At 38.7% G+C, this 25,001-nt stretch overlaps 1 protein-coding gene across 3 annotated transcripts in view; it reads right to left on the minus strand.

Annotated features, from left to right (window-relative positions):
* Window positions 1-8,907: 8,907 nt before the first annotated feature.
* Window positions 8,908-25,001, minus strand: part of DTL (denticleless E3 ubiquitin protein ligase homolog) — a 53,291-nt gene continuing 37,197 nt past the window's right edge. For all 3 annotated transcript variants that reach the window (XM_053605372.1, XM_053605371.1, XM_053605373.1), the window contains 3 exons: window positions 24,598-24,733; window positions 11,651-12,483; window positions 8,908-9,619 (listed from right to left, as the gene is read on the minus strand). In XM_053605372.1, the coding sequence (XP_053461347.1) occupies window positions 9,521-9,619; window positions 11,651-12,483; window positions 24,598-24,733 (1,068 nt within the window). In that variant the 3' untranslated portion in view covers window positions 8,908-9,520. The remainder of the gene's footprint in view (window positions 9,620-11,650; window positions 12,484-24,597; window positions 24,734-25,001) is intronic.

Consider the following 25,001-nt stretch of genomic DNA (forward strand, 5'->3'; position numbering starts at 1 on the left):
AAGTATTGCCTGTGCACATGCCAAAAAAAGAAAAAAAAAAGCCACTAAATGCAGCAATGTGGGTGATAATGCTGGACTATCCCTGTTGGTCCTCCCTGCTGATTTCTGGGTAAATCCAAGTTATGAAAATCCCAAACCCCATGTCTGAGCCACAACAGAGTTTGATGAAGGAACAGTTTTCTTTTAAAGTGAATATACTGAATCCTCACAGTATATGTAAAGGCACCTTAGTTCATCATTTTGCTTTGAGAGAATAGAGGATTCTTCTTTCCTTAAAAAGTATCAAGATCTCACAGGCTCCCCTAGTAGTTTATTCCCTTTGAATAACTGTTATTAACAAGTCTATCCAGAACTCCTCCATGCCCACCTCTTGCCTATCTTCTCTAGAAAATCGATATTCATACTTTTTTTTTTTTTTGGCCGGGGCTGGGCTTGAACCCGCCACCTCTGGCATATGGGACCGGCGCCCTACCCGTTGAGCCACAGGCGCCGCCCTATATTCATTCATTTTTTTTAAAACCAAGGTACAAGGCAGAAATTACCATAACCTAGGAAATACTCCATGTTACTTCCCAAGCACAACCCTCCAGAGAAAACTAGTGTTTTGATTTATTATAATAATCACGTTTTGCCTTTTATCAAGTACGTGGGTATTCCTCAATACTAGTTAGCATTGCCTGCCTTCTGTTAAAACTCAATCTGAAATGGAGTTTCCCACTATATAAATTGTTTCTTCTTTTGCTCAACAATGTCACACTGTCACGTGCAGCTAGTTCTTTTTCATCTCATTGTTAGGTAAGTGTTCTGTTACGACTATCTCATGGTTTATAAACTTTGGATTGTTTCCAGCCTTTGTCTATATCTAGTGAACATTCTTTTAACGTGTGTTCTAGAGCACGTGTATAAGTGTGCAATTGTTGGTCATGGGGCATGTATATTTTTATCTTCATTCTGACTTCATATTTGTGGGCGAGCCTTTCTACACTTTTTCTTCTCTGAAGAATTTTAACTTCTTTGCTTTTGTTTTTCTGACGTTCACTTTTGTCAATCTTCTTGTGTCCCTGTAACACATTACCAGTACTGATTCTGGGTTTAGCCTGTATATTCCCTTCTTCCTGCACTTAAGAATGATTTCTCCTTTCAAGAAATATTTTTTATGTATTATTGAAGTAGGAAATATATTTGGAACATTTTTAAGAGTCTCTCTCTTTTGAATGTACCCCAAACAGAAAGCATACATTTGACTGGTAGAGGGCCGGGGCAGGCCTCTTTCTGGCAAGTATTTTAAAACAGAAATCAGGACTGAGTCAGTCTAATTCCACAAGCTGTCGTTTGCTGGCCATAAGTCCTTGAACAAGTTATTTAACATATATTCTTTACGTTTTAGTTTCCTTACTATAACAAATGTAGATAACAATTATACCCACTTACAGGATTATCATGTATATTAAATAAAATAATCTGTAATTTTGATTATTAGGTCCATAAATTTGGTCTTCAGGTAGGGAGAAGAAAGCCAGGTAGCACTGGCAAAGCCTTCAGATTGGGTTGAGGATACATACTGTGAGTTTGTACCTAGTGTTTATACTGAGCCTAAATACTCTTCTCCACCTCTCCTTGTTGAGCGCCTGGCTAGGGTCACCATGTGAGATGATGCTTGTGGCCACAAAACATGCAGAATAAAATGAATTGGCCCATTGGGAATCAACCCACAACTCTGGCTTTGTGCACTACTCACATGAGTTCGGTGGCCAAAATGGCATTAAAAAAAAAAGAGAGAGAGAGAGAAAATAAATGGGGTTAGAAATGCTGTGGAAATAAACAGGAAGGATACCACAGGATAACTCAAATTAACAAGCTGCTCTCAATGGCATCCTTTCTTGCTGTAATTTATTATACAGAAGAGTTGGCCAGAACAGAAACCATTCCTAAGCATTAAGAAAACCCACATTCTAATTTTCCTTACCCTCCAATGCACAACTCCAGACTTACACACTTACATTTCTCAGTGTTAGGAGACAGATTTTCAAACCCAAATACTTAATTACAGTGGAGTACTTCAGGACAAATACCTCATTACTGAATTAGGGAGTTGTAAAGTGTTTATCACAATCACCCTCAAGTTATTAATGTTCATTTCTTCTTTTTCTTTGAGACAAGTTCTTGTTCTGGCATCGAATCCCTGAGTTCAAGCAATCCTCCTGCTTCACCCTCACGAGTAGCTGGTGCTCCTAAAAGCATGTGCCATTCCACCCCTCTACTGATATTCACTTCAACTTATCTTCTAGTTAAACTCCTGTGAAGACATTATTATTTTTTTTTCTTGAAACAGAGTCTCAGTATGTCGCCCTTGGTAAAGTGCCATGGCATCACAGCTCCCAGCAATCTCAAAACTCTTGGGCTCAAAAAAACAAACAAACAAACAAAAAAAACTCTTGGGCTCAAGTGATTCTCTTGCCTCAGCTTCCCAAGTAGCTGGGACTACAGGCACCTGCCACACCTGGCTATTTTTTTTTTTTTTTTGGTTGCTGTTATCATTGTTGCTCTAGCTGGCCCAGGCTGGGTTCGAACCCGCCAGCCTTAGTGTATGTGGCCGGCTCCCTATCCACTGAGCTATGGGCGCTGCCCAAGACATTGATTTTTGAAGTCTGAATCTCTTACTTCCTTATAAAGTTGTCTAAATCCAAGAAGGCATTTGAGGAAACAGCATTTTCAATCTGTTATAGAGGCAATAATGTTCATCTGATTTTAATTTTTTTCAGTTCTTAAATTAGGAAGTTGCTTCACAGTTATATTCAATAAATCCTACTATTATGCCTCCTTTCAAATAATTCTTCAAAAATCATGTTTGAGCATGCTGCAGGAGATGGGGAAAACATGGAAGAGAAATTAAGAATTGTGCTGAATGATTATCAAGTGATACGGCATGATAATATTTGCTAACTCCATGTCAACACAGCAAGGTCAGGTGATTTACTTACAATTTTTTTTGTTTCAGTAATATATATCATTTGGTAATATATAGATAGAGGAAAGGCTGATTTGTATAATTACTTTTATACCCTGATTTCAGAAAAGAGCAAGGCTGTTAATAGAAAAAAAAGCCATTAACATCTTCATTTGAATTGATAACTTTGGCACAAATCCATGTAGGGGATCCAGGTGGCAGAACTATCTGTTTGCAGAGGAGCAGATGTCAGCTCCTAATAAGAGCATGCCACATTCCATAAGTTCCTGCAAATTGGAAACCAGGATCCCTAATAGCATCACTAGCAGCATAAATTCGATGCTCAGATGCCAACTGAAATACCAATGTTGGGTTTGTCCACCAAAATGTCAAGGAGATTTTGATGGCTGGTATTTTGGCACTGACATGACAATTGAAACAATTATTAACAACATTGAAAGGAGGAGGGGGAGTTCATCAAGCTAGAGCAATCTAGTGTTCACATTATACTCCTTAATCAAATGTTTGAATCTTCTTTTGTAACCTGCTACTAATAGAGCAACATTGCCTGTTTTGAGCTTTACCTTTATTATTATTAATTTTTTTGAGATAGTCTCATTTTGTAGCCCTCAATAGAGTGCCTTGATATCACAGCTCACAGCAACCTCAAACTCTTGGGCTCAAGCGAGTCTCTTGCCTCAGCCTCCCAAGTGGCTGGGACTACAGGTGCCTGCCACAATGCATCTCTATTTTTAAAGATGAAGTCTTGCTCTGGCTCAGGCTAGTCTTGAATCGTGAGTTCAGGCACTCCACCTGCCTTGGCCTCCCAGAGTGCTAGGATTACAGGCGTGAGAGCTTTACCTTTTATTTGCCTGCTCATTGGCCAGAGAGCAAAATAGCCCAACAAGTGATCAAAAGCTGCTGCAGCTTCCTCTCTAAAGGTGACCACATCTTAAACAAAGTAGCACAGCTGGGGGCAGTGGTCAGGGAACCAAAGATAGACTAGGTGTGAGCAAAGGCTCTGGTTTGCTTAATACTCCACGACACAGATTGACAGACTAGCCTCTTCAAACAAAGGCTGCAGTGCACATATGAAATTATCTCTGTAATTTTCGCTTGTTCCTGCTGAGATAAACTCATCAATCTCAAACACCTGGAGAACTGGAGATTTCCCTCCCCACCAGCAGGCCTACTTGCTGCTTTTGAAAAGTGCTGGGACTTTAGAAGAAAAAAAAAAAAGGTTACCAGGTGATTTTGACTTAGTTCTTAAGGTATGTACACTATAGCTGTAGCGGAAAGGGAACAGGAATGAGTTATTTAAATCTTCATGTCCATTTATCAAATATAGGTAACAACTCTTGCCTTCCATACCCTGTGAGAATAATGTCTAACAGCAACTGTTCAGTAAATGTCAGCTATTTTTTTTTTTGTAGAGACAGAGTTCCACGTTATTGCCCTCGGTAGAGTGCCATGGCATCACACAGCTCACAACAACCTCCAACTCCTGGGCTTAGGCGATTCTCCTGCCTCAGCCTCCCGAGTAGCTGGAAATGTCAGCTATTTTGTGCCTGGCACTGTACTAACAGCTTTACATACAATACTCATATAATCCCATTTTACAGACAGGAAACTCATTCACGGAGAGGTTAAGTCAGTGGTTCTCAACCTGTGGGTTGCAACCCACAGGAACTGTATTAAAAGGCTGCAGCATTAGGAAGGTTGAGAACCACTGGTTTAAGTAACTTGCCCAAGGTCACACAGCTGGCAATGGATTCAAAACTAGGCAGTTTCGCATTGAGATCGATTTTCCACCATTATTTATAACGTTGTAAAAATGTAATAAAAATACGTATGTAAAAAGCACTTTACTTTGAGAAATTAAAGGTGCTCTAAACAGCAGCTGAATTAAGATCCCAGAAGATTCTGGAAGTATTGTGAGCACTTGCTTCATAATAGCTGCTCACAAACAACTTCTCTCAAAGGACTTGAAAATCTGATCTTTGCCTGTTTCTCTCAAATGCCTACTGAAGTGCCATAAGGTGACTCCTTTGACAACTGAAAATAAAGGGAAGAACACTTTTCAGACCAGGTGCCTCCCACTGGGCTTGGCACCCAGGTGATGAATAAAATAAATGTTGGCTGAATGGAATGCCTTCCAGTCGAAGCCATTTTGAAATGTGTTATTCATATTCCACAAAATGGCTTGAATACAAATTACTTAGAATGTCAAAACAGAAAGGGGCATGTGGCAAGTTAAGGAAATTCAAGAGAACGGAGTGTAAATGGAATATTAAACCTTTGAAATTCAAAATAAAGAACCTGGTTATATATCCTAGAGATCCTCTTTCTTGGCTTAGCGGTGGGAGGGATAAGCTTTTAGGATCAAACAAACCTATTCTTTAATAATATCTCTCATTTATGATGTATATACTTGCTGTAGCACCCTATAATATACTCAGGTGATTTTTTCTTTAAAGGCTGAATTTACTTTATCTCATTCTTTAATAACTTCTACGTCTTTTAGTATGCATTCAAATGTAGCCCAGAAATAAAACAGGTTTTTCTACCACTTTAGACAACAAAATGGTTACCTGTTAACAAGGTTGGCTTGTACTCCCGGCAACAGATCTAGTAAAGCATTAAACTTACCTCAAGTCCAATAATGCGTATTCAGCCTGCCTGTAACTTTCAGCCAGTATCTAATGTATATGTAATGATGTATAATAGAGGTTTTTTTTTAAATCCTCAAGAATTTAATGAGTAACTGGTTAATCTGTAATGTAGCATTATCCAAATCTAGGGCAAAGAATTCCCTATGAAGGCCTATGGGAGAAGCAGTGAGATCTGTTTACAAGAGTTCAATTGGGCTCACGTTCAGACCTTCATAGAGTTTTGAAGCAGACTTCCTATGCTGAATTGCCATTAAGGAGGAAATTAACTTAGTTTTTTGAGTACAATATTCTCATGCAGTTTCTTCTTCACGCATTTGTAAAATGTTGCCTAAGCTACCTAATTGTGGAACTTATTCTCTCTAGTGAGACTACTTGGTCTTTGCTTAAGAGCAATGTGAAAGGAAGTCTGAACCCCTTGGAATTAGGAAAAAACAGAAAAAGACAGAGAGCAGTAGTGTGTTGGCTATTATAGGCTCTAAAAAAGCATCTGTTGAATCAACCCATGACCTATGTAAAAACATGATCATAGGCTACTTTCAAGCTAGAGGTTAAAGCAACACATATAAACTTTTTTTTATTTTTTGAGACAGAGTTTCACTCTGTCGTCCTGGAGTTGAATGCCATGGTATCATAGCTCACAGCAACTTCAAACTCCTGGGCTCAAGCAATCCTCTTGCCTCATCTTCCCTAGCAGCTGGGACTACAGGCGCTATCACAACGCCTGGCTAATTTTTCTATTTTAGTAAAGATGGGGTCTCTCTGTGGCTTAGGCTGGTCTCGAACTCCTGAGGTCAAGAAATCTACCCATCTCGGCTTCTAGAGTGCTAGGATTACAGGCATGAGTCACCATACCTGGCCCACATTCACACTTTAAAAAGTTGTGTCCAGGCTCAGCTCAAAGCGGCTAAGGCGCCAGCCACATACACCAGAGCTGTGGGTTCAAATCCAGCCAAAGAGCAATGACAACTGCAACCAAAACATGGCCGGACGCTGTGACGGGCGCCTGTAGTCCCAGCTACTTGGGAGGCTGAGGCAAGAGAATCGCTTAAGCCCAGGAGTTGGTTGGTGTGAGCTGCGCCACGGCACTCTACCCAGGGACAGTGGCTTGAGGCTCTGTTTCAAAAACAAAACAAAACAAAAAAAAGTTGTCTCTAGTCATCCATTTCACAGTTTTAAAAAATGCCTCCTATATTGGGTTGTCCCAAAAGTCTTGGTGCAATTTTAAACTATTACAGGATCGCACCTGAAATCCTAGCACTTTGGGAGGCCCAGGTGGGTAGATTGCCTGAGCTCAGGAGTTTGTGACCAGCCTGAGCAAGAGCGAGACCACATCTCTAAAAAATAGCCGGGTGTTGTGGTGGGCGCCTATAGTCCCCAGCTACTTGGAAAGCAGAGGCAAGAGAATCGCTTGAGCCCAAGAGTTTGAGGTTGCTGTGAGATTCGATGTAATAGCACTCTACCAAGGGCGACAGAGTGCGACTGTTTCAAAAAAGTAAATAATAATAAAAAAAAAACTATTAAGGCTGGGAGTGACAGACTGACCCCACCTCAACCCTTCAACACATAGGTTGCTACACATGCTCTTGATTCATTGTCAGTTAAAAGCCATGGCTAAGATTAAAAAGAGACATTTTAAGGGACTAATTAGTTAACCCTCACAAAAGTAAATTAAACATCTGTGCTGAAACAGTAAAAAGGAAACTCTATAATACAGCATGGTAGCAATGATGCTTGGAAAGTATTCAAAATGGAAAAGTCTGTGCTGGAAATGCTTGTTTAGAGAAAGAACCATTATCACTCCAACCTCTTTCATCAAGTAATCCAAGCCACCTTAAACATTCAAGGTATAACGAAGCAAAATGTATTTCATAAAAACCTCTTAGGCTCGAACTAGATTATAACCTTGGGAATAAATACATTTTATTCAATGATCAAACAGAAGGGAATGTTGAGTACTACTACAGTTCTTTTGTGTTGACTGCTTCTAGGTTAATGCAAAAGCTCAGAAAAGAACATCAGACAACGTAAAAGGCTTTATTATTCAGGATCAGATCAACGTCTGACAGGACACAGGCAGGGATAATTATTATCTCATTACATTTGACCTTTGGCACCAATTTAAAGTACTAGTTTTCCAAATAGGACATGTTACACCAAGTAGACGCTCGGCACAGTTTCTGACAGCCACATTTATTCCAATCAACTTCACACAGTAATGCTACCAGATGTGCAAGGATTCAAACAAAATCATCTACTTTACTGATTCTTTTCTTTCCATGAATTTCTTCCCCATACTGACTTTTAAAGCAAGAGAGACAGCATTATTGGCAGGTATTGGTTATAACACCTTCCCATGGCCCAACACTCAAAAAGCAAACACCAAATGTAAGTAGATTTCTTAAATATTCAGTAAAGACTATGGTGTGCTTGATTTTGATGACAAAAAATGTATGGCTTCCCTTTATTTATTTCTCTCCTTGGAAAAAACCACGGAGAACCTATGCTTATTTGATGTATGCAGTTCTCGTCGTTACAGCTTAACTTACAAGGTCAAAGGAATCAAAGAGTTTTCATTAAGAACACATTTTAAAATCATGACAAAAATAAAGTCTTCACAGTCCTTAGGAATTTGGTAAAATGAATCAAATTTCGTGATTGCAAGGGGACTCCCTTCCAAGTACATGCAAAGTACATAAAGCTGCTTTCCATGAGGTTATAAAAGTGAAAAACATAAAACAATGGTTCATTTCAAGATCATTGATACATCAATTTTGATTAAGGGAAGGGCTGTTAAAGATATTTTGCACATTATTAATTTAGACTCAGGCTATATACTTTCTGTATTAAATATCTAGAGAAAATTCTATTACTTTTTGGCTCAGGACTATACTAGAAGGTTATTGCTTTTTATGTATATGAAGACAAAGCTAAGATTTATTTTTCAGGTTCTGGACTTTTAGTTCAGAGCTATCTTCTTTTATAAAAATATCTGTAAGAAATCACTACACTTTTCTCAAAATCTGATGACTTATTTTTTAAAATGTTACAGCCCCTAGACAACTGAGGACTGCACCTGAATTCAAACACCAGTTTCAGTGTATGACTACTGATTTTATAAAACATCTTCCTCTAGTAAATGGCAACAATCATAACCTCCTATAGAAAGTGATGGTGGGCTGGCAACATAGTAAGACTGCTTGGTAAAAATTTGGGTACCTTAAAGCTTACATGGAAGATATATTTGAGGGGAAAAAGATGAATACAGCTTTCTTTTGTTGTTCTCCTAGCTTCTCCAAAGAGTTGACATTTATCACTGCATTTAAAATAAAAATGACTTTAACTCACACTGTATTTTAACACTGAACCGATATAAATGCACTTATCTGAACATCACATTTTTACACATATTTAAAAAAAAACACAAAAATGTAGTGAAAAGATTATATATTTCAAATAAAATTATACTTGTTTGAGGCAAAACAGAACCAGGGGTCTTCAGCAGAGGATTTCTTCAACAGTCAGCCTTCCTGCTTTGGCTGGCAGACACCTTCTGAGCATAGAAAGTTTCAGGATAACAAGACACATGTCTTATTTTTTGCCTCCATGAATGGATGTCATTATTGTAAAGATGCATAATTTAAAAAGCAAAGGCTATTAATTAAAAAATGCTACACAGTGTCAAATTTACTTTATGAAATTTAAACACAGCATTCATCCTTGGGAAGCTGTGTCTTTACTATGGTAGCAGCACCAGACTAGGCGCATTTCACAGTTGAAAGACTTTTCTTTAAAAAATGAAAGATGGCAGCTTTCTAAAAGACCAGTTATATAGAGTCATTCTGTTGTATTTTTCATCTTGTTTAAGTGGACCAAAGTTCAGTTAACTCACTCAGATTAGAATCTATAATTCTGTTGAGTGTTCAGGACTACAGAAGTCATCTTGAGACTTCCTATGGAAGTATGTACAGATTTTCCTCATGGAGCTGGGAGTAATGGTGACCTAGAAAAAGAAAGTTTGGATTTCAGAGATTTCTTAAGATAAAGTTCAGCTGTTACATCAGCAAGTTATCACCCAGGGGTACCCTAAGTTAGGATGTCTAGAAATTTGTGTCAGCCTTTCAGTCCCAAATACTTTTAATAGTAACGTCCCTTTGGCTGAGTTGTACTTAATATGGTAAAAATTTAATAGCTGGTATTTAAGGAAGGAAGACATAGCCTTTTCATGTGAATAGAAAACATTAACCAGTTAAGCAATTACCATCCTCTTTGAAATAAAGAATACGTCAGTCTCCCCAATTTACAAACAAAATAGGTATTCAAATGGTAGCTGCTATACTCTTCTGAAGGTCTATATTGTCATACAGATAAAGAAAAATAGCTTCAAAGAAATAAGATTAGCACACTATTTCTGCTTTTTAAAGCTTTTAAGATTTGCATAATAGCAGGGAACTTTTTGAAATTGTTTTTCTGCTAATACATAGCTGAGATCAGGCCCCCAGGAAACAAAATAAAAATTTTGGCTAGGAGCAAAGGGCAGTCATAATTTTGAGAGAAGAAAGAAGTCTTTATAGCCTTTTCTACCTTTTCCTTTTTTAAACTTTCTATAGCAAAGTCTATAGTCTGAAGTCTAAAGTTAGAGTTGTGTACAAAGTAGTCTTCAAAATATTTCTAGTTACTTTTCCTAAAATTATCGGATAGGCCATCATGAGAGAGGAGTTGGGGAAATGAACACTTATTATCTTTTTTTTGGAGACAATCTCACTCAGTCGCCCTTGGTAGAGTGCCATGGCATCATAGCTCACAGCAACCTTAAACTCTTGGGCTCAGATAATCCTCTTGTCTCAGCCTCCCAAGCCCTGGCGACTACAGGTGCCCATCCCAATGCTCAGATAGTTTTTCTATTTTGAGTAGAGACAGGTCTTGGTCTTGTTGGGGCTGGTCTCGAACTCCTTAGCTCAAGCAATCTACCTGCCTTCAGAGTGCTGGGATTATAGGTGTGAGCCATTGCACCAGGCCAGAAATGAACACTTATTAAACTAGAACTGGCCTAAGGTTGCTATCTAGACTCTGCCCCATTAAAAGGGTAGATGTTGCTGATGATGATTCTCAACTGTATTTCAACCATCCTTCCAGCTTCTCCCTAACTTAGAACAGGAGCTGCTATGAAATACAGCGGAAACTTCCTTAGCCCACCTCTTTTAACCTGCAAACAAAAGAAGCTTCCCATTCCTTCTGAATGGTGGCCACTGCTCACCCAATGCTTACAGCTACTTCTGCCTCCCACCACGGCAATGAGTCATATGCTTTTTGAGGTTCACAAATCTATTTCTGCCAGCAATATCTGTTATTGACATTATCTAATTTAAATATTATGTCAACCAATGAAATACGAGTCCTAAAAAAATAAGTGAAACTACACTGAATGTTTAAAAGAGTAGATTAGATATATGTGCCAAAAACATTGATGTGGGCAAGATGACTACAGAAGACTGGGGAGAAGTCATAAAAATCTAGAAGTCTGCATTTAAATTGCTTTGTAAGTATCTAAATTTCCCTGTATTTTAAATAATCATAAAATATAATTACAAACTGGAAATCTACTTATGGATATTGGCAACTTTCCCATGAACAACAGTTTTATCTATAAAAAGAGGATGGCATACTGTCTAACAGGAGAGGGGAGTTATTTTGGAATTTATACCAGAGCACAAGGAAGCATCAGTGAATCAGGCAACAGGGTTGAGGAGTATGGACCTTGACGGGAAGGATTTAAAAGGGAGTAAATAGGGTTGCCAGATAAAATACAGCATATCCAGTTACATTTGAATTTCAGACAAACAATTTTTTAGCATAAAAAATTTTTACTAAAAATATATCCCATATAAAATTTGTTCTGTATTTTTTATATGCTAAATTTGGCATTGTCTTGAGAAGAGATCTGTGCTCTGGGCCCCTTTAAGTTAGATAAAGTATTTTCCCCAATGGCCCCCTTTAAGTTAGGAAATGTATCTTCCCACCACTCCTGACTTACCAGGCCTGGTGCTGACTTTCCGCTCTGTCTCCTGGAATTGGGTGTCTGGGAGGATGGACTTCGAGGTGATGAATTCTCAGCCTTCCATTTGGCTGCCATGGCCAACAACCAGTTTTTATTCTCTGGGGAGCTATTCTCTTTGCCTACCACTTCAGACCCTTCTCCACAAGGTCTCAAAGGAAGAGGAAGCGTTCCACAGCCTTCTGAAGCATAAGGACTGACAGGAGAAGGAGGCTCTGAGATACTTGTACTAGCTCCTTCAATCTTACTTGATTTGGCAGGAACTAAAGAGTCCTTACTAAGGTCTTCCTGGTTACCAGCAAGGCAACACAGATCCAAATGAAGATTTTCAACTTGGCCATCAAGCTCAGTCACACAGTTGCAACTCTTCACACACTTTTGTTTCACGCTCTCCAGACAGCTTGAGTCTAGCCTCCTCTTTACTCTATTTCTAGACTCAGAGCAAGCCTCTGCTTGGGATGACTTCTGGCTCACAGGAATAAGGGCTTTCCTTGGAGATGTGATCTTCATTTCAGAAGCAGGTGGAGTGATAGGTGGTGATGAGGAAGGTGTTTGAGTCACCCAGTTTTTAATTGACATCTTGAAAGATGAGGGTGGCTTGGGAGAGACAGAGAAGACAGAGCCTCTTCTGCTTATGGGAGATCGGGTTTTGGCAGGAGGGGTTTTAATAGAGAATGTGGGAGTATTTGAAGGAAGCGGGAGATCTCCAGCACAGCTTGGAGCACAAGCTGCAGAAGATGGGGAAGAAATGGACGGACTGCTCTTTACCCTGGGGGCTTTGGCAGGAGTACTCTGGCTACTCGTTACTGTTACTGAAAAAGAACAGAGAATCACAAAAATCAGAGGTGAAAACCAGAAAGTCCCTAAGTTCTTATCAAGGAAAATCATAGCTAACTTAATCATCCAAGGGTCAGTCTGTCAGTAAGTACATTTTATACCAGTATCCCAATGTAAAACATGTGCTTGTAAAAATTTAGAAAATGCATGAAAATTTTAAAGCACCCAAGTAGACCATTTTAGCATTTTTCTATATTTATGCATGCGATATATATTATACTCTTCAAGTTTTTTCTACATAAGAAACCATAATGTATACATTATTCAGTAAACTCTTCTAATCTCAAAACATTTTTTTTATTATATACCTTTATGGGGTAAAATGTAATATTTGGATACATGCATACAATGTGAAATTATTAAAGCAAACTAATTATCACATCCATCACCTCACTTATTCTTTTTTCTTTTCAAGGCCACACACAAGATAGAACACTTATTTTTTGGTGGTGAGAACATTTAAAATGTATTCTTAGCAATTTTCAAGTATACAGTAGATTACTAACCATAGTTGCTATAATATAGACCCCCAAACTTATTCTTCCTATTTAATTGAAACTTTTTATCCTTTGACCCCCTGCAATTCTACTCTCTGCTTTTATGAGTTTAACTTTTTAGATTCCATAGTAAGTGAAATTATGCAGTATTTGTCTTTCTGTGCCTGGTTTATTTCTCTTAGCATAATGTCCTCCAAGTTCATCCACATTGTTTTTAAAGCCAAATAGTATTCCATTGTGTGTGTATAAAATATATACATAAAAAACATTTTTTCTTTTTTTTTTTGGAGACACAGTCTCACTCTGTGGCCCTGGGTAGAGTGCTGGGGTACCATAGCTCACAGCAACCTCAAACTCTTGGGCTTGAGCAATCTTCTTGCCTCACCCTCAGAAGTAGCTGGGACTACAGACATACACCACTATACATGGCTAATTTTTCTATTTTTAGTAGAGATGGGGTCTCACGCTTGCTCAGGCTGGTCTTGAACTCCTGAGCTTAAACAATCCACCTGCCTCCACCTCCTGAATGCTAGGATTACAGGTGTGAGCTACCCTGCCCAGCCTATGTATAAAAAACATTCTTTTTATTCATCTGCTGATGGATACTTAAGAGTGATACCATATCTTGACTATTGTGAATAATGCTGCAGTTAACATGGATATCTCTTTCACATACTACTATTATTCCTTTGGAAATATATCCAAAGTATGTGTAGATATCTCTTCTACACACTACTATCATTTCTTTGAATATATATGCAAAATGGAATTACTGGGTCATATGATAGCTCTATTTTTAATGTTTTGAGAAATCTTCATACTGTTTCCTACGATAACTGTACTAACATACATACCAAAAATATACAATGGTTCCCTTTTCTCCACATCTTCTCCAACATGATACGTTTTGTGTTTTTGATAAAACCTATTCTAACGGGTGTGAGGTGATATCTCACTGTGGTTTTCATTTACATCTCCTTGATTAGTGATGTTGAGCAGTTTTCATGTACCTGTTGGCCATCTGTATGTCTTTTGGTGAGGAATGTCTACTCAGGTCCTTTGTTCATTTTTTAATTAGGAATAACATGTTTCTTAATATATCATGAACATTTCCCATATTAATTCAGATTTATATTATTATTTTTAACTACAAAGTGTTATAAGGTATAGTGTTCCATAAGATATTTGTATAACAAACACTCATTACAATAAGATAGGTCGCTGGTATTTCAGATTTGTAAGTGAAGCTGCAATTAGCATTCTTCTATACCCTCTTAAGCAATGTTAGGACAAAAAAGCTCTGCACAAGGGCTCTCAAATAGGAACACACAGGTCTAAAACCTGGCACAACCACTTACTATATGACCTGGGCATAGCCCTTTGTCTCCTTGTTCTTCAAATCTTTATCTGTTACATGGAGATAGTTTTTATCTTCATAAGAAATAATTCCATCAATTTTACTTATTAAGTTTATCAGGTGCCACATGACTCCTCACCTTATGTAATAAATGACTACTATTTTCTACAAGCCAAAGTTTGCCAAAGACCATTCGGAATCTCAATGCCTGCTCTCCGTAAAGCAAATTAAACTTAGTAGATAAGACTTGGCTCTATGTGTACTTGTCCCTTTGTTTACACAATGGCAAGAACTTAGGACAAATTTTTACAAATTTCATGCTTATTCCCTCCTCACCACAGACAACACAATATTTTCTCATTTTTCTTGAGCTTTCTACATTTCTGAAATAGTGTTCTTACCTTCAAATAACACGAAAGGGCACCTATTTATTTCTCAGTCACAAAGTCTTTGAATTGTAATTCTGATATTTACTTTAATTACTGAAGTACATTTATATGCAACTGAATTTACGATGGGATGATATAAAAATGCAATCTTTTTTTAGCAAGAATAAAGATTTGTAAGTACTAACCTTAGTCATTAATTATTCTGTCCATTTTACTCTGTACTTTTTACTACTAAAGCAGCCTTAAGACAGAGAAATCCTACAAATCGACTTCTGCCTAAACTTTTCTCATCAACCTTATGTTTAAAACCAGAGTGATACTGCTCCTTCAATGCAGATTATTACTGAAAACCCCATTTTGTCATAATGTGCTATGGAAAGGACTCAGTAACGGACCTATCCATGAAGCCTCTGGTTTAAGTTCTCACACTCATGCGTTAGAGCAAGATAACAGCTATTATTTCAGGAAGAAAGGAAGTTTTCATTTGCTGTACTCCTCAGTGCAGGTCAACAGTCACTGCACAGCTGCCATAGTCATTTTTTCCACGTAAGTGGGTTGAAGTGTACATTTAGGACAGAAACTCCCGAAATGGCACAGGTCTTACGATATGCTGATTCTAAGGCAGGATTATCAGAGAAGTAAGAGCTGGGTTTGGGACAAATTGAGCACCTAGGTTTCTGATATTTGCATGGCACACATTGAAAGAGTTTATGAAAGGTCAGCAGAAAATCTGATATGTTGGAAAGTTGGGGCACTTCCTTTTCCTTCAGGATGTTATTATGCTGGAGGAGGGGGTGGACCATTGGGATCAAAGAGAAGATTCTGTTAACTTTGAAGGTTAGCAAAACACTGGGTTAAATTAAATTTTTTTTTTTTTTTAACAGTAACTAGGTTGTAAAAGTAATGAAAGTTCATGGTAAAAAAATTCAAACAGTACAGAGAGTAAGAAGGTGAAAAGTAAAAACTCCTCTTTTCATTTTACTTTTTTTTTTTTTTTTGAGACAGAATCTCACTCAGTCATCCTGGCATTGAGTGCCATAGCATCACAGCTCACAGCAACCTCTAACTCTTGGGCTCAAGTGATTCTCTTGCCTCAGCCTCTGGAGTAGCTGGGACTACAGGTGCCCGCCACAATGCCCGGCTGTTTTTTAGAGACGGGATTTCACTCTGGCTCAGGCTGGTCTCGAACTCCTGAGCTCAAGCAATCCACCCACGTCGGCCTCCCAGAGTGCTGGGATTACAGGCATGAGCCACCGTGCCTGGCTCCTGATCTCACTCTTGTGTTCCTATGGATTCCACAAATTTCTATGTACCTCTTTGCACATACAAAAAGGTACATGCATATCAAACCTTAAAAAACCCCAAACACTAATGGGATTAAGCTATACTTGTATGCACATGTTCTGTAACTTGCTCTTGTATCTTTTCTCTACATCTTTTCATATAAGTTACACATAGATGCACTACAATCTTTTTAACAGCTGCATAGTATCCCACTATATTGACTTATAAATTTAAATATGTCATGCCATTTAGTATTTCATCTGTGTAAGTGGATCAATGTCTTCTTGACCCTATTATGTTAAGAAATCTTAAGATAAGGTAGCAGACACTAGATTATTGTCCTAAAGACTTCCTAAAGTCAGCTCCTTTGAAGAATTATAGAGTTTACTAAGTTAGTCAACTTACAGCTTCTTTCTACACAAGGGTAAAAAGAATGGCAATCTGGCCTCACCCTACCTTTCTAGTCTTACTGTGCTACTTTAGAATATTGTTATAGGAGACTACTTATTGCTTCCTGAACAAGTTGTGAATTGTCACATCTCTGTCTTTGTTCATGTGGTTTTCTAGCCAAGTCAGTCCCTTCTCTGCCAGGCAAAAATTCTTACGTTTCAAGGTTCTGATGACAATGTTAACTTCATTGTGAAACATCCACAAACTTCTTTCCCTTTCTCCCACAGAGCTCCCCTCTCCCAGAGGCAGTGGGTTCTTAAAACTCCTTTGTTTATACAGCTAGGAGAAATGTTTACAATGTACTACAGTTTCTGTAACTGTCTCCTAGACTAGACTTTGAGGGCAGGTGGTGATGATGATTTACTCATCTTTGGGCCTAATGTCCCTGTAGTGCTTACCAAAGAATTATTAAATAATGCTTGTAAAATTTCATTACTGCTGAGGATAATAGTAGTAAGGTTCTAGGAATCAGAAAACGGACTCTATAATTATCCTAGTGACTTGTGAGACTGCAGCAAGCACCTGAGATGTAACAGGTAAGGTTTCCTTCTCTATAAGATAAGGATAATCATTGTCACTCAATAATGTCTAAACCAGAGGCTCTCAATCCTGACTTACCTGAGGCTTTATATAATAAAAATACAAGTGCTTGGCTTCCACTCCAGACCTACTGAATCAATCACTGGAAGCACATACAAAGTTAAAATGCTCTGCAAGTAGTTCTGATGCACAGCCAAGACTGAGAACCATTGGCTTCAACAACTCTATGAGATCTTTGGCTGAAACATGGTGAAAGAATAGTAAGCAATACAGCAGGTGCTGGCTGGGAAAAGTAGGGCAGAGGGAAAAGAGGCTGTGCCTTGGCACTTAAACACTTCCAGCTAATGCACTGAAAGGACCTAAGAGAAGATACACAATCTAGGACAGCAATGAACAGCTGGAGTGGCAATTAGAAACTTGAGAAAGGAGTGATGCCTGTAGCTCAAGGAGTAGGGCACTGGCCCAATATACCGAAGGTGGCAGGTTCAAACCCAGCCCCAGCCAAAAACTGTAAAAAAAAAAAAAAAAAAAACTTGGGAAAGCAGAGGAACATAATTTTCAAAATGGAAATGTGGTTAGCAGCAGCCAATCTGTTGCTGGAAGCTGGCTTAAAGGATCCAGTGGCCAGAGTGTCAACCTTTCACACCCATATCAGACTATTGTTCTGTAGTGCTCTTCACAGTACCCCTAGTATTTCCCAGAAATATGGGCATAACTCCCAATCTAGCCTCAGTATGAAATTTGCTCTATTAGGTTCTAAAAGAGGCAGTGCTGTAGAATAGTTCTGAACATGAGCTCTAGAACCCGACTGCAAGGGTATGAAATCTGGTTCTACTAGATCATAGCTACGTGATCTCAGGCAAGTCTAACCTCCTTGACCTTCCTTCAGTTTTCAGTTGTTTTAGGAATTATATGGATAATCTCAGTGAGCTATTTTTCAGAAACTGATAAACTGATCCTAAAATTTATATAAAACCCAGAATAGTAAAAATAATCTTGAAAAAGAAAATGAAAGTTTTCAAACTTCCAGATTTCAAAACCTACTACAAAGCTGTAGTAATCAAAGCAATGCAGAACTAGCATAAGGGCAGACATATAGATAAATGGAATAGAATTTAAAGTCTAATAAACATATTTATGCTGAACTGATTTTGGCAGATTTTTGGCAAAGGTGCTAAGACAATTCAATGAGATAAAGAATAGTCTCCTTAAAAAGGAAAAAAAAAAAGAATATTCTCTTTATCGATATGTGAAAAATTAATTTGAATATCTACCTCACACCATACAGAAATAAGCTCAAAATGGATCACAGACCTAAAACTAAAAAACCTTTAGAAGAAAACGTGGGACTAAGTCTTTTTGACCTTGGAATAGGCAATAGTTTCTTTGTTATAACATAAAAAGCACATTGACAAAAGAAAAAAATAGATAAAATGAACTTTAGCAAAATTGTAGTTTGCTTGTCAAGGGGCAGTTTCAGAAAGCAAAAAGACAACCCACAGAATGAGAGAAAATATTTGTAAATCATATGACAAGGGACTTACTTACACCAGAATATATAAAGAATGCTTACAAGTCAATAATATGAAGGCAGATAAACCCAATCAAAATAGGGGCAAAAGATTTGCATAGACATTTTGCCAAAGAAAATATACAAATAGTCAATAAGCATAAGAAAACATGTTCAATATCACTGGCCATCTGGAAAATACAAATCAAACCACAACAGGAATACCAATTCACACTCAATAGGATGGGTATAATGAAATAGACAATAACAAGTTATGGCAAGTAGATGGAGAATTTGGAATCCTCATTTTAAGTGTTGAAAATATTCTAGAAGCAGGGTGTGGTGGCTCACACCTATAATCCTAGCACTCTGGGAGGCCCAGGCAGGTGGATTGCCTGAGTTCACAAGTTTGAGACCAGACAGAGCCAGAGTGAGACCCCATCTCTAAAAATAGCTGGGCATTGTGGCAGGTGCCTGTAGTCCCAGCTACTTGGGAGGCTGAGGCAAGAGAATCGCTTAAGCTCAAAGAGTTTGAGGTTGCTGTGAGCTGTGACGCCATCTACTGAGGGTGACAAAATGAAACCGTCTCAAAAAAAAGAAAATATTCTAGAATTACAGCAAAACTCTAAATATAGTCAACCCTCTGTACCCTGAGTTCCATATCCACTGATCCAACCAGTGGCGAATCCAAAAACAAAAAAGGAGAAAAAAAGGGTCAGGCACACTGGCTCATGCCTGTAATCCTAGCAATTTGGGAGACAAAGGTGGGAGGAGTCCTTAAAGTTAGGAAAGGAGTTTGAGACCACCCTGAACAAGAGAATGAGATCCCATTGCTACAAAAAATAGCGAGGCATGCGGGCATATGCCAGTAGTTCCTGCTATTTGGGATGCTGAGACAGGAGACCCCCTTGACCCCAGAAGTTTGAGATTGTAGTGAGCTATGATAAGGCCACTACACTCCAGCCTGGGAAGGCAGAGTAAGACCCTGTCTTTTGAAAAAAGTTGGTTGTGTCTGTGCTGAAGATGTACAGACTTTCTCCTTGTCATTATTCCCTAAATAATACACAATAACAATATTTACATGGCATTTCCATTGTATTAGGTATTAAACTATGTAAGCTAGAAATGATTTAAGTACAAATGAGGATGTGCATAGATTATGTGCAAATACTATACCATTTTACATAAGGCACTTGAGCATCTGCGGACTTGGCATCGGCAGGGGTGTACTAAAATCATGGATACCAAGGGACAACTGTATACTAAAAACCCCTTAACTGTATCTTGATCTAACCAATCTGTGACCCTGTATTAAAAAGAGTTTCCCACCGACAGCAATGGGAAACAGGAAAGACAACTAAATCCTCATGTCACAAAGGAAAGAAGTCAATAGATAAAGCTGAAAACTGCAAAAAATAAAAAAAGAGAAATGTGCAATATTATTTAAAGGTTCAGAGATACATGGCAAAGAATCAACTGAAAAATTTGAAAGTGGTTGCCTCTGGGAAAGGGAAATTGTAGGGCAGAGGGTCTGGTGACTGCTATTTATCTTATTTACCCTTGTAGCACTACCTGACTTCTTAAACACTAAAGAAACACAAATTGAAAAATTTAAAAGAAAGCAAAAAACAAGGCATCATCATCAAAAACTTTACATTAAGTAGACTTCCAACAAAAGACCCCCTGGAAGTCTATCTCTGTATCTTATAAGCAACTTAAGTAAGTCATTAGGAAAATGAGCATATATCCTCGTCTCACTGTCAACCCCCTAATTACCTTTTAGGCTTTGATGGCTAAAGTAAAACATATCTTTTTTTTTTTTAAGAGACAGAGTCTCACTTTATGGCCCTCGGTAGAGTGCCGTGGCCTCACACAGCTCACAGCAACCTCCAACTCCAGGGCTTAAGCGATTCTCTTGCCTCAGCCTCCCGAGTAGCTGGGACTACAGGCGCCCGCCACAACGCCCGGCTATTTTTTGGTTGCAGTTTGGCTGGGGCCGGGTTTGAACCCGTCACCCTCAATATATGGGGCCGGCGCCCTACCGACTGAGCCACAGGCGCCGCCCAGTAAAACATATCTTTAACCTTAAACTTCAAGCTTGTGACTGCACATCTAACGATAACATGAAGATCCCCTCTGGTCGGCTCAGAGCTTGAAGATTTTTGCTCTTGGTTCATTGTTACTCGCTTCAACACTATCCCTTGTCAACTTGTAGAGATCCATATATATGGCGTTTCCTATTCTTCGGTTTCTCAGTTTCTTGACTTTTTCTCATAATAACCTTTTCCTTTCACTCACCTAAGCCACTTATTCCTTTACTTTATTATTACCAATACTTAGAAGTATTCCATTACCTTAATTTCAATTATCCCACTCTGTTCACTACCTATGTTCCCAGCACTGTTTAGTACTCCAATTCCAACAATTTTTCATCAGCAATTTTCCCTCAATCCATTGATAGTACCACTTTTATGCTACCTCTCAATTCCACTGTGACCTCACTTCCTCCTTACCTAAGTTAAATCCTATAGTCTAATCATAATTATCCTCTTACAGGCACCCACAACTTCACTGCTCACTTCTTCACTTGCTTTGCTAAACTCCACATGACTGGTAAAATTCAACTCCTACCTATAGTGTAGTATATGCACAGCAAACACACAGCAACCACATCAAGTGCTCACTTTCAATCAATGACTGCTAGCCTCAAGTTGACTCTTACCTGTCCAACAATCACACTTTTCTGGTCCATTTACTCTTCTATTCTCTAGATCTGCAGTTCTCAACCCCCAGTCTATGGATCCATATTGGTCCACAGCCTGTTAGGAGGTGGGCTGCAGAGCTCCACCTCCCACCCCCAAACCAGTCCATGGAAATATTGTCTTCTATGAAAGCAGTCTCTGGTGCCAAAAAGGTTGGAGACCCACTGCTCTAGATAACTATTTTAGATTTTTCATCTCTTCCCAAGCCTCTACCTTTTCCCTCATTCTTATTTTTAGTTTATAACCCTGATTCCTACTTCACTGAGAAAATAAAGCCATCAGAAAAGAAGAAAACTTCCACAAGTTATAACCATTCCATCTCTCCACCTATCTGAACTGTGCTTATATATATATCTATATATAGATATATATACACATATATATTCTGCCTTTTCTCCAATTACTGTTAATCAACTAACCACACCTCTAGGCCTAGCCTTCTACTTGTGTATCAGATAGAATCCCCTCATGCTTACTTGAAGACATTGTTCCAGCAAATTTCCCTGGGTCAATCCCCCCCCAAGATCCTTCCAATCACATAGAAAATGCTATATTACTATAAAAAAAAGAACAAAACAAAAAACCCACCAAACTTTAACATTGCTTCTTCCTCCAGCTACCACTTCACTTATCTTCTTTTCTTTATAGCAAAACTCCTTGAAAAAGCTATTTACCCAGGAAGCTGAAGCAGGAGGATCGCTTGATGCCAGAAGTTCCAGACCGGCCTAGGCAACATAGCAAGACCTTGTCTCTAAAACAATAAAAGAAAATTAGCCAGGCGCCATGTTGTGGCCCTGTAGTCTCAGCTACTCCAGAGGCTAAGGTGGGAGGAATGCTTAAGCCCAGGAATTCAAGGCGGCAGCAAGTTAGGACCAAGTTAGGTTCATGCCACTGTTCTCCAGTCTTATGCTCTTAAAGGCACATAAGGTGACAGAGTGAAACCTCATCTCTTAAAAAAAAAAAAAAAGCGGTTTATACTTATAGCCCTTACTTCTTTTCTCCCATACCCTGAAGGACACGAATTAAGCCACCGTCACACCACTGAAATCATCTTAAGGTTGCTGAATAATCCCCACATTGCCTGATCCGAAGGTCAGTTTTTAGGTCTTATCTTCTTTGATATACCATTAGATCAAATTCATCCCTTGCTCCTTCTTTATTTACTTGACTTCCAGGATATAACACTCCCCTAGTTATTCCTCTTACTTCTCCGCGTGTGCCTATTTAATGTTATTTGTCACTTTCCCAACCTCTAAACCAGTGGTTCTCAACCTTCCTAATGCCGCAGCCCTTTAATACAGTTCCTGTGGGTTGTGACCCACAGGTTGAGAACTGCTGCTCTAAACATTGGGGTGTCTCAAGGCTCAGACCCCAAGACCTATTCTCTTTTCTATTTACTTCTATCTTCGTCTATGTGATTTTGAATCAAATTTACAACACTATCTCTGAATTGTGGAATTCAACCTCTAAATGCCTCCCTGACATCTCCATTTGGACTCTAATAATCATATCAAACAATATTTCCAAATGGAACTGAAGTGGTTCCCTCCCAAACCTGCTTCTCCTGTAGGGATTCCTATCTAGGTTAATGAAATACAATCCTTATAGCTTCACAAGAGAAAACAGGAAATCATCCTTGGTAACTCCATATTATTCCCCATATCCAATCCCACAGCATAGTCTGTTTGCTCTATCTTGTAAATATATCCTGAATTTGATGACTTCTTATCATATCTTCTGCTACTACTCTGGTCCAAGTCACCATCATCACTTCCTGAGTTATTTCAATGGTTTTTAAAATTGGCCCCCTGCTGGGCACAGTGGCTCACACCTGTAATCCTAGCACTCTGGGAGACCGAGGTAGGTGGATCACCTGAGCTCACAAGTTCAAGACCAGCCTGAGCAAGAGTGAGACCTCATCTCCAATACCCTGTTTCCCTGAAAATAAGACAGTGTCTTATTTTAAGGTGTGCTCCCAAAGATGCGCTAGGTCTTATTTTCAGGGAACGTCTTACCTTTCCTGTAAATAGGTCTTATTTTCAGAGGATGTCTTATTTTTGGGGAAACAAGGTAATAGCCAGGGACTGTGGCGGGCTTCTATAGTCCCAGCTACTCAGGAGGCTAAGGCAAGAGAATCACTTAAGCCCAAGAGTTTGAGGTTGCTGTGAGCTATGATGCCATAGCACTCTACTGAGGGTGACAAAGTAAGAGACTGTTTAAAATAAATAAATAAATAAAATTGACTTCCTGCCTTTACTCTGATCCACTTACAATTTAATCTCAACACAGGAGTTAAGAATGATCATGATATTTTTCTGCTCAAATCCTTCTAGTGGACTTTTGTCTACCAAAATTAAAGAAAAAGTCCCACAAGAACTCATTTTCCACTATTATCCCCTTCCTCTCCTTTTCCCGCTCTGACCATAAGAGCAATCCATGTTAGCTTCCTTGAGGAATGGAAAACATGCCAGGCCTGCCCCTGCTTGAGGCCTCTGCATTTGCTATTTTGTCTTTTTCGAACATTCTTCTCCAAAATACCCACATTAATCATTACCTTTTTCCCTCAAATGTGATCTTTCTTTCTTTTTTTTTTGTAGAGACAGAGTCTCACTTACCACCCTTGGTAAAGTGCCATGGCATCACACAGCTCACAGCAACCTCCAACTCCTGGGCTTAGGCAATTCTCTTGTCTCAGCTGCCTAAGTAGCTGGGACTACAGGTGCCCGCCACAAAGCTCAGCTATTTTTTTGTTGCAATTTGGCTGGGGCCAGGTTTGAACACACCCCTCTTGGTATATGGGGCCAGCGCCCTACCCACTGAGCCACAGGTGCAGCTCCAAATGTGATCTTTTTATTGAGGCCTCCCTGGCCACCTAATATAAATTTTAACAACACATTTTGCCGTACTCCTTTTCCTGTTTTCCTTTGTCCCTAAGCACTTATTTTTATTTGACACAGTATGTATTTTACTTCTTTATCTTATTTATTGCTTCTCATACTAATATGTAAGCTCTATAGCTTTGAGATTTTTGATTCTTTTGTTTATTGCTGAATCCCCAGCATCTAAGAGCAGTGTCCAAAGAATATTTGTTGAATATATCTACTACTATATTCCAGCACCTTGTATAGATGATAAACATAGTACTGCTCAGGAAATATTTATCAAAAAGATGAATGCCAAGAAGATGGTACTCTTCTGAAACACATACCAACACAAGATCAAATCTAGCTTACTACTATGTAGTGTAGGACTAAACCAATCAAACCCATAAGAAACTTAGAAAGTGCATGACATCCTTACCTAGGCTGGCTCTAGCCTCTTTTTTCTTCTGAGACGCCCAACCGACTGTGGAAAGTTTATCTGCCCCCAGTTTTTCCTCTATGCCTCTATTCAAGCGCCATATTTTTAGTGTATTGTCATCAGAACAGGTAGCAATCTAGGGAGGAGAACCAGGAGGACAGTTAAGTTTCAATCAAAGAATCACAATAAAACAAGAAACAATATGTCTTAAGAATTCATGACTGCAGAATTATTTTTTCAGATATAACAAGATATAAAAAATGATACCTGAAAGATCATGTACCTCTAGTCCTTGCTTTCAGGAATCACTCTAAATTTCTAAGGAAGCTGACTCCCTAGTTTCTTCTTTACATACATTCTACTTATATGTCTTTGGCAATCAGTAATTTTTTACCTAAAGTTCT

This window comes from Nycticebus coucang, chromosome 10, assembly GCF_027406575.1.
Source record: "Nycticebus coucang isolate mNycCou1 chromosome 10, mNycCou1.pri, whole genome shotgun sequence".
NCBI lineage: Eukaryota > Metazoa > Chordata > Mammalia > Primates > Lorisidae > Nycticebus > Nycticebus coucang.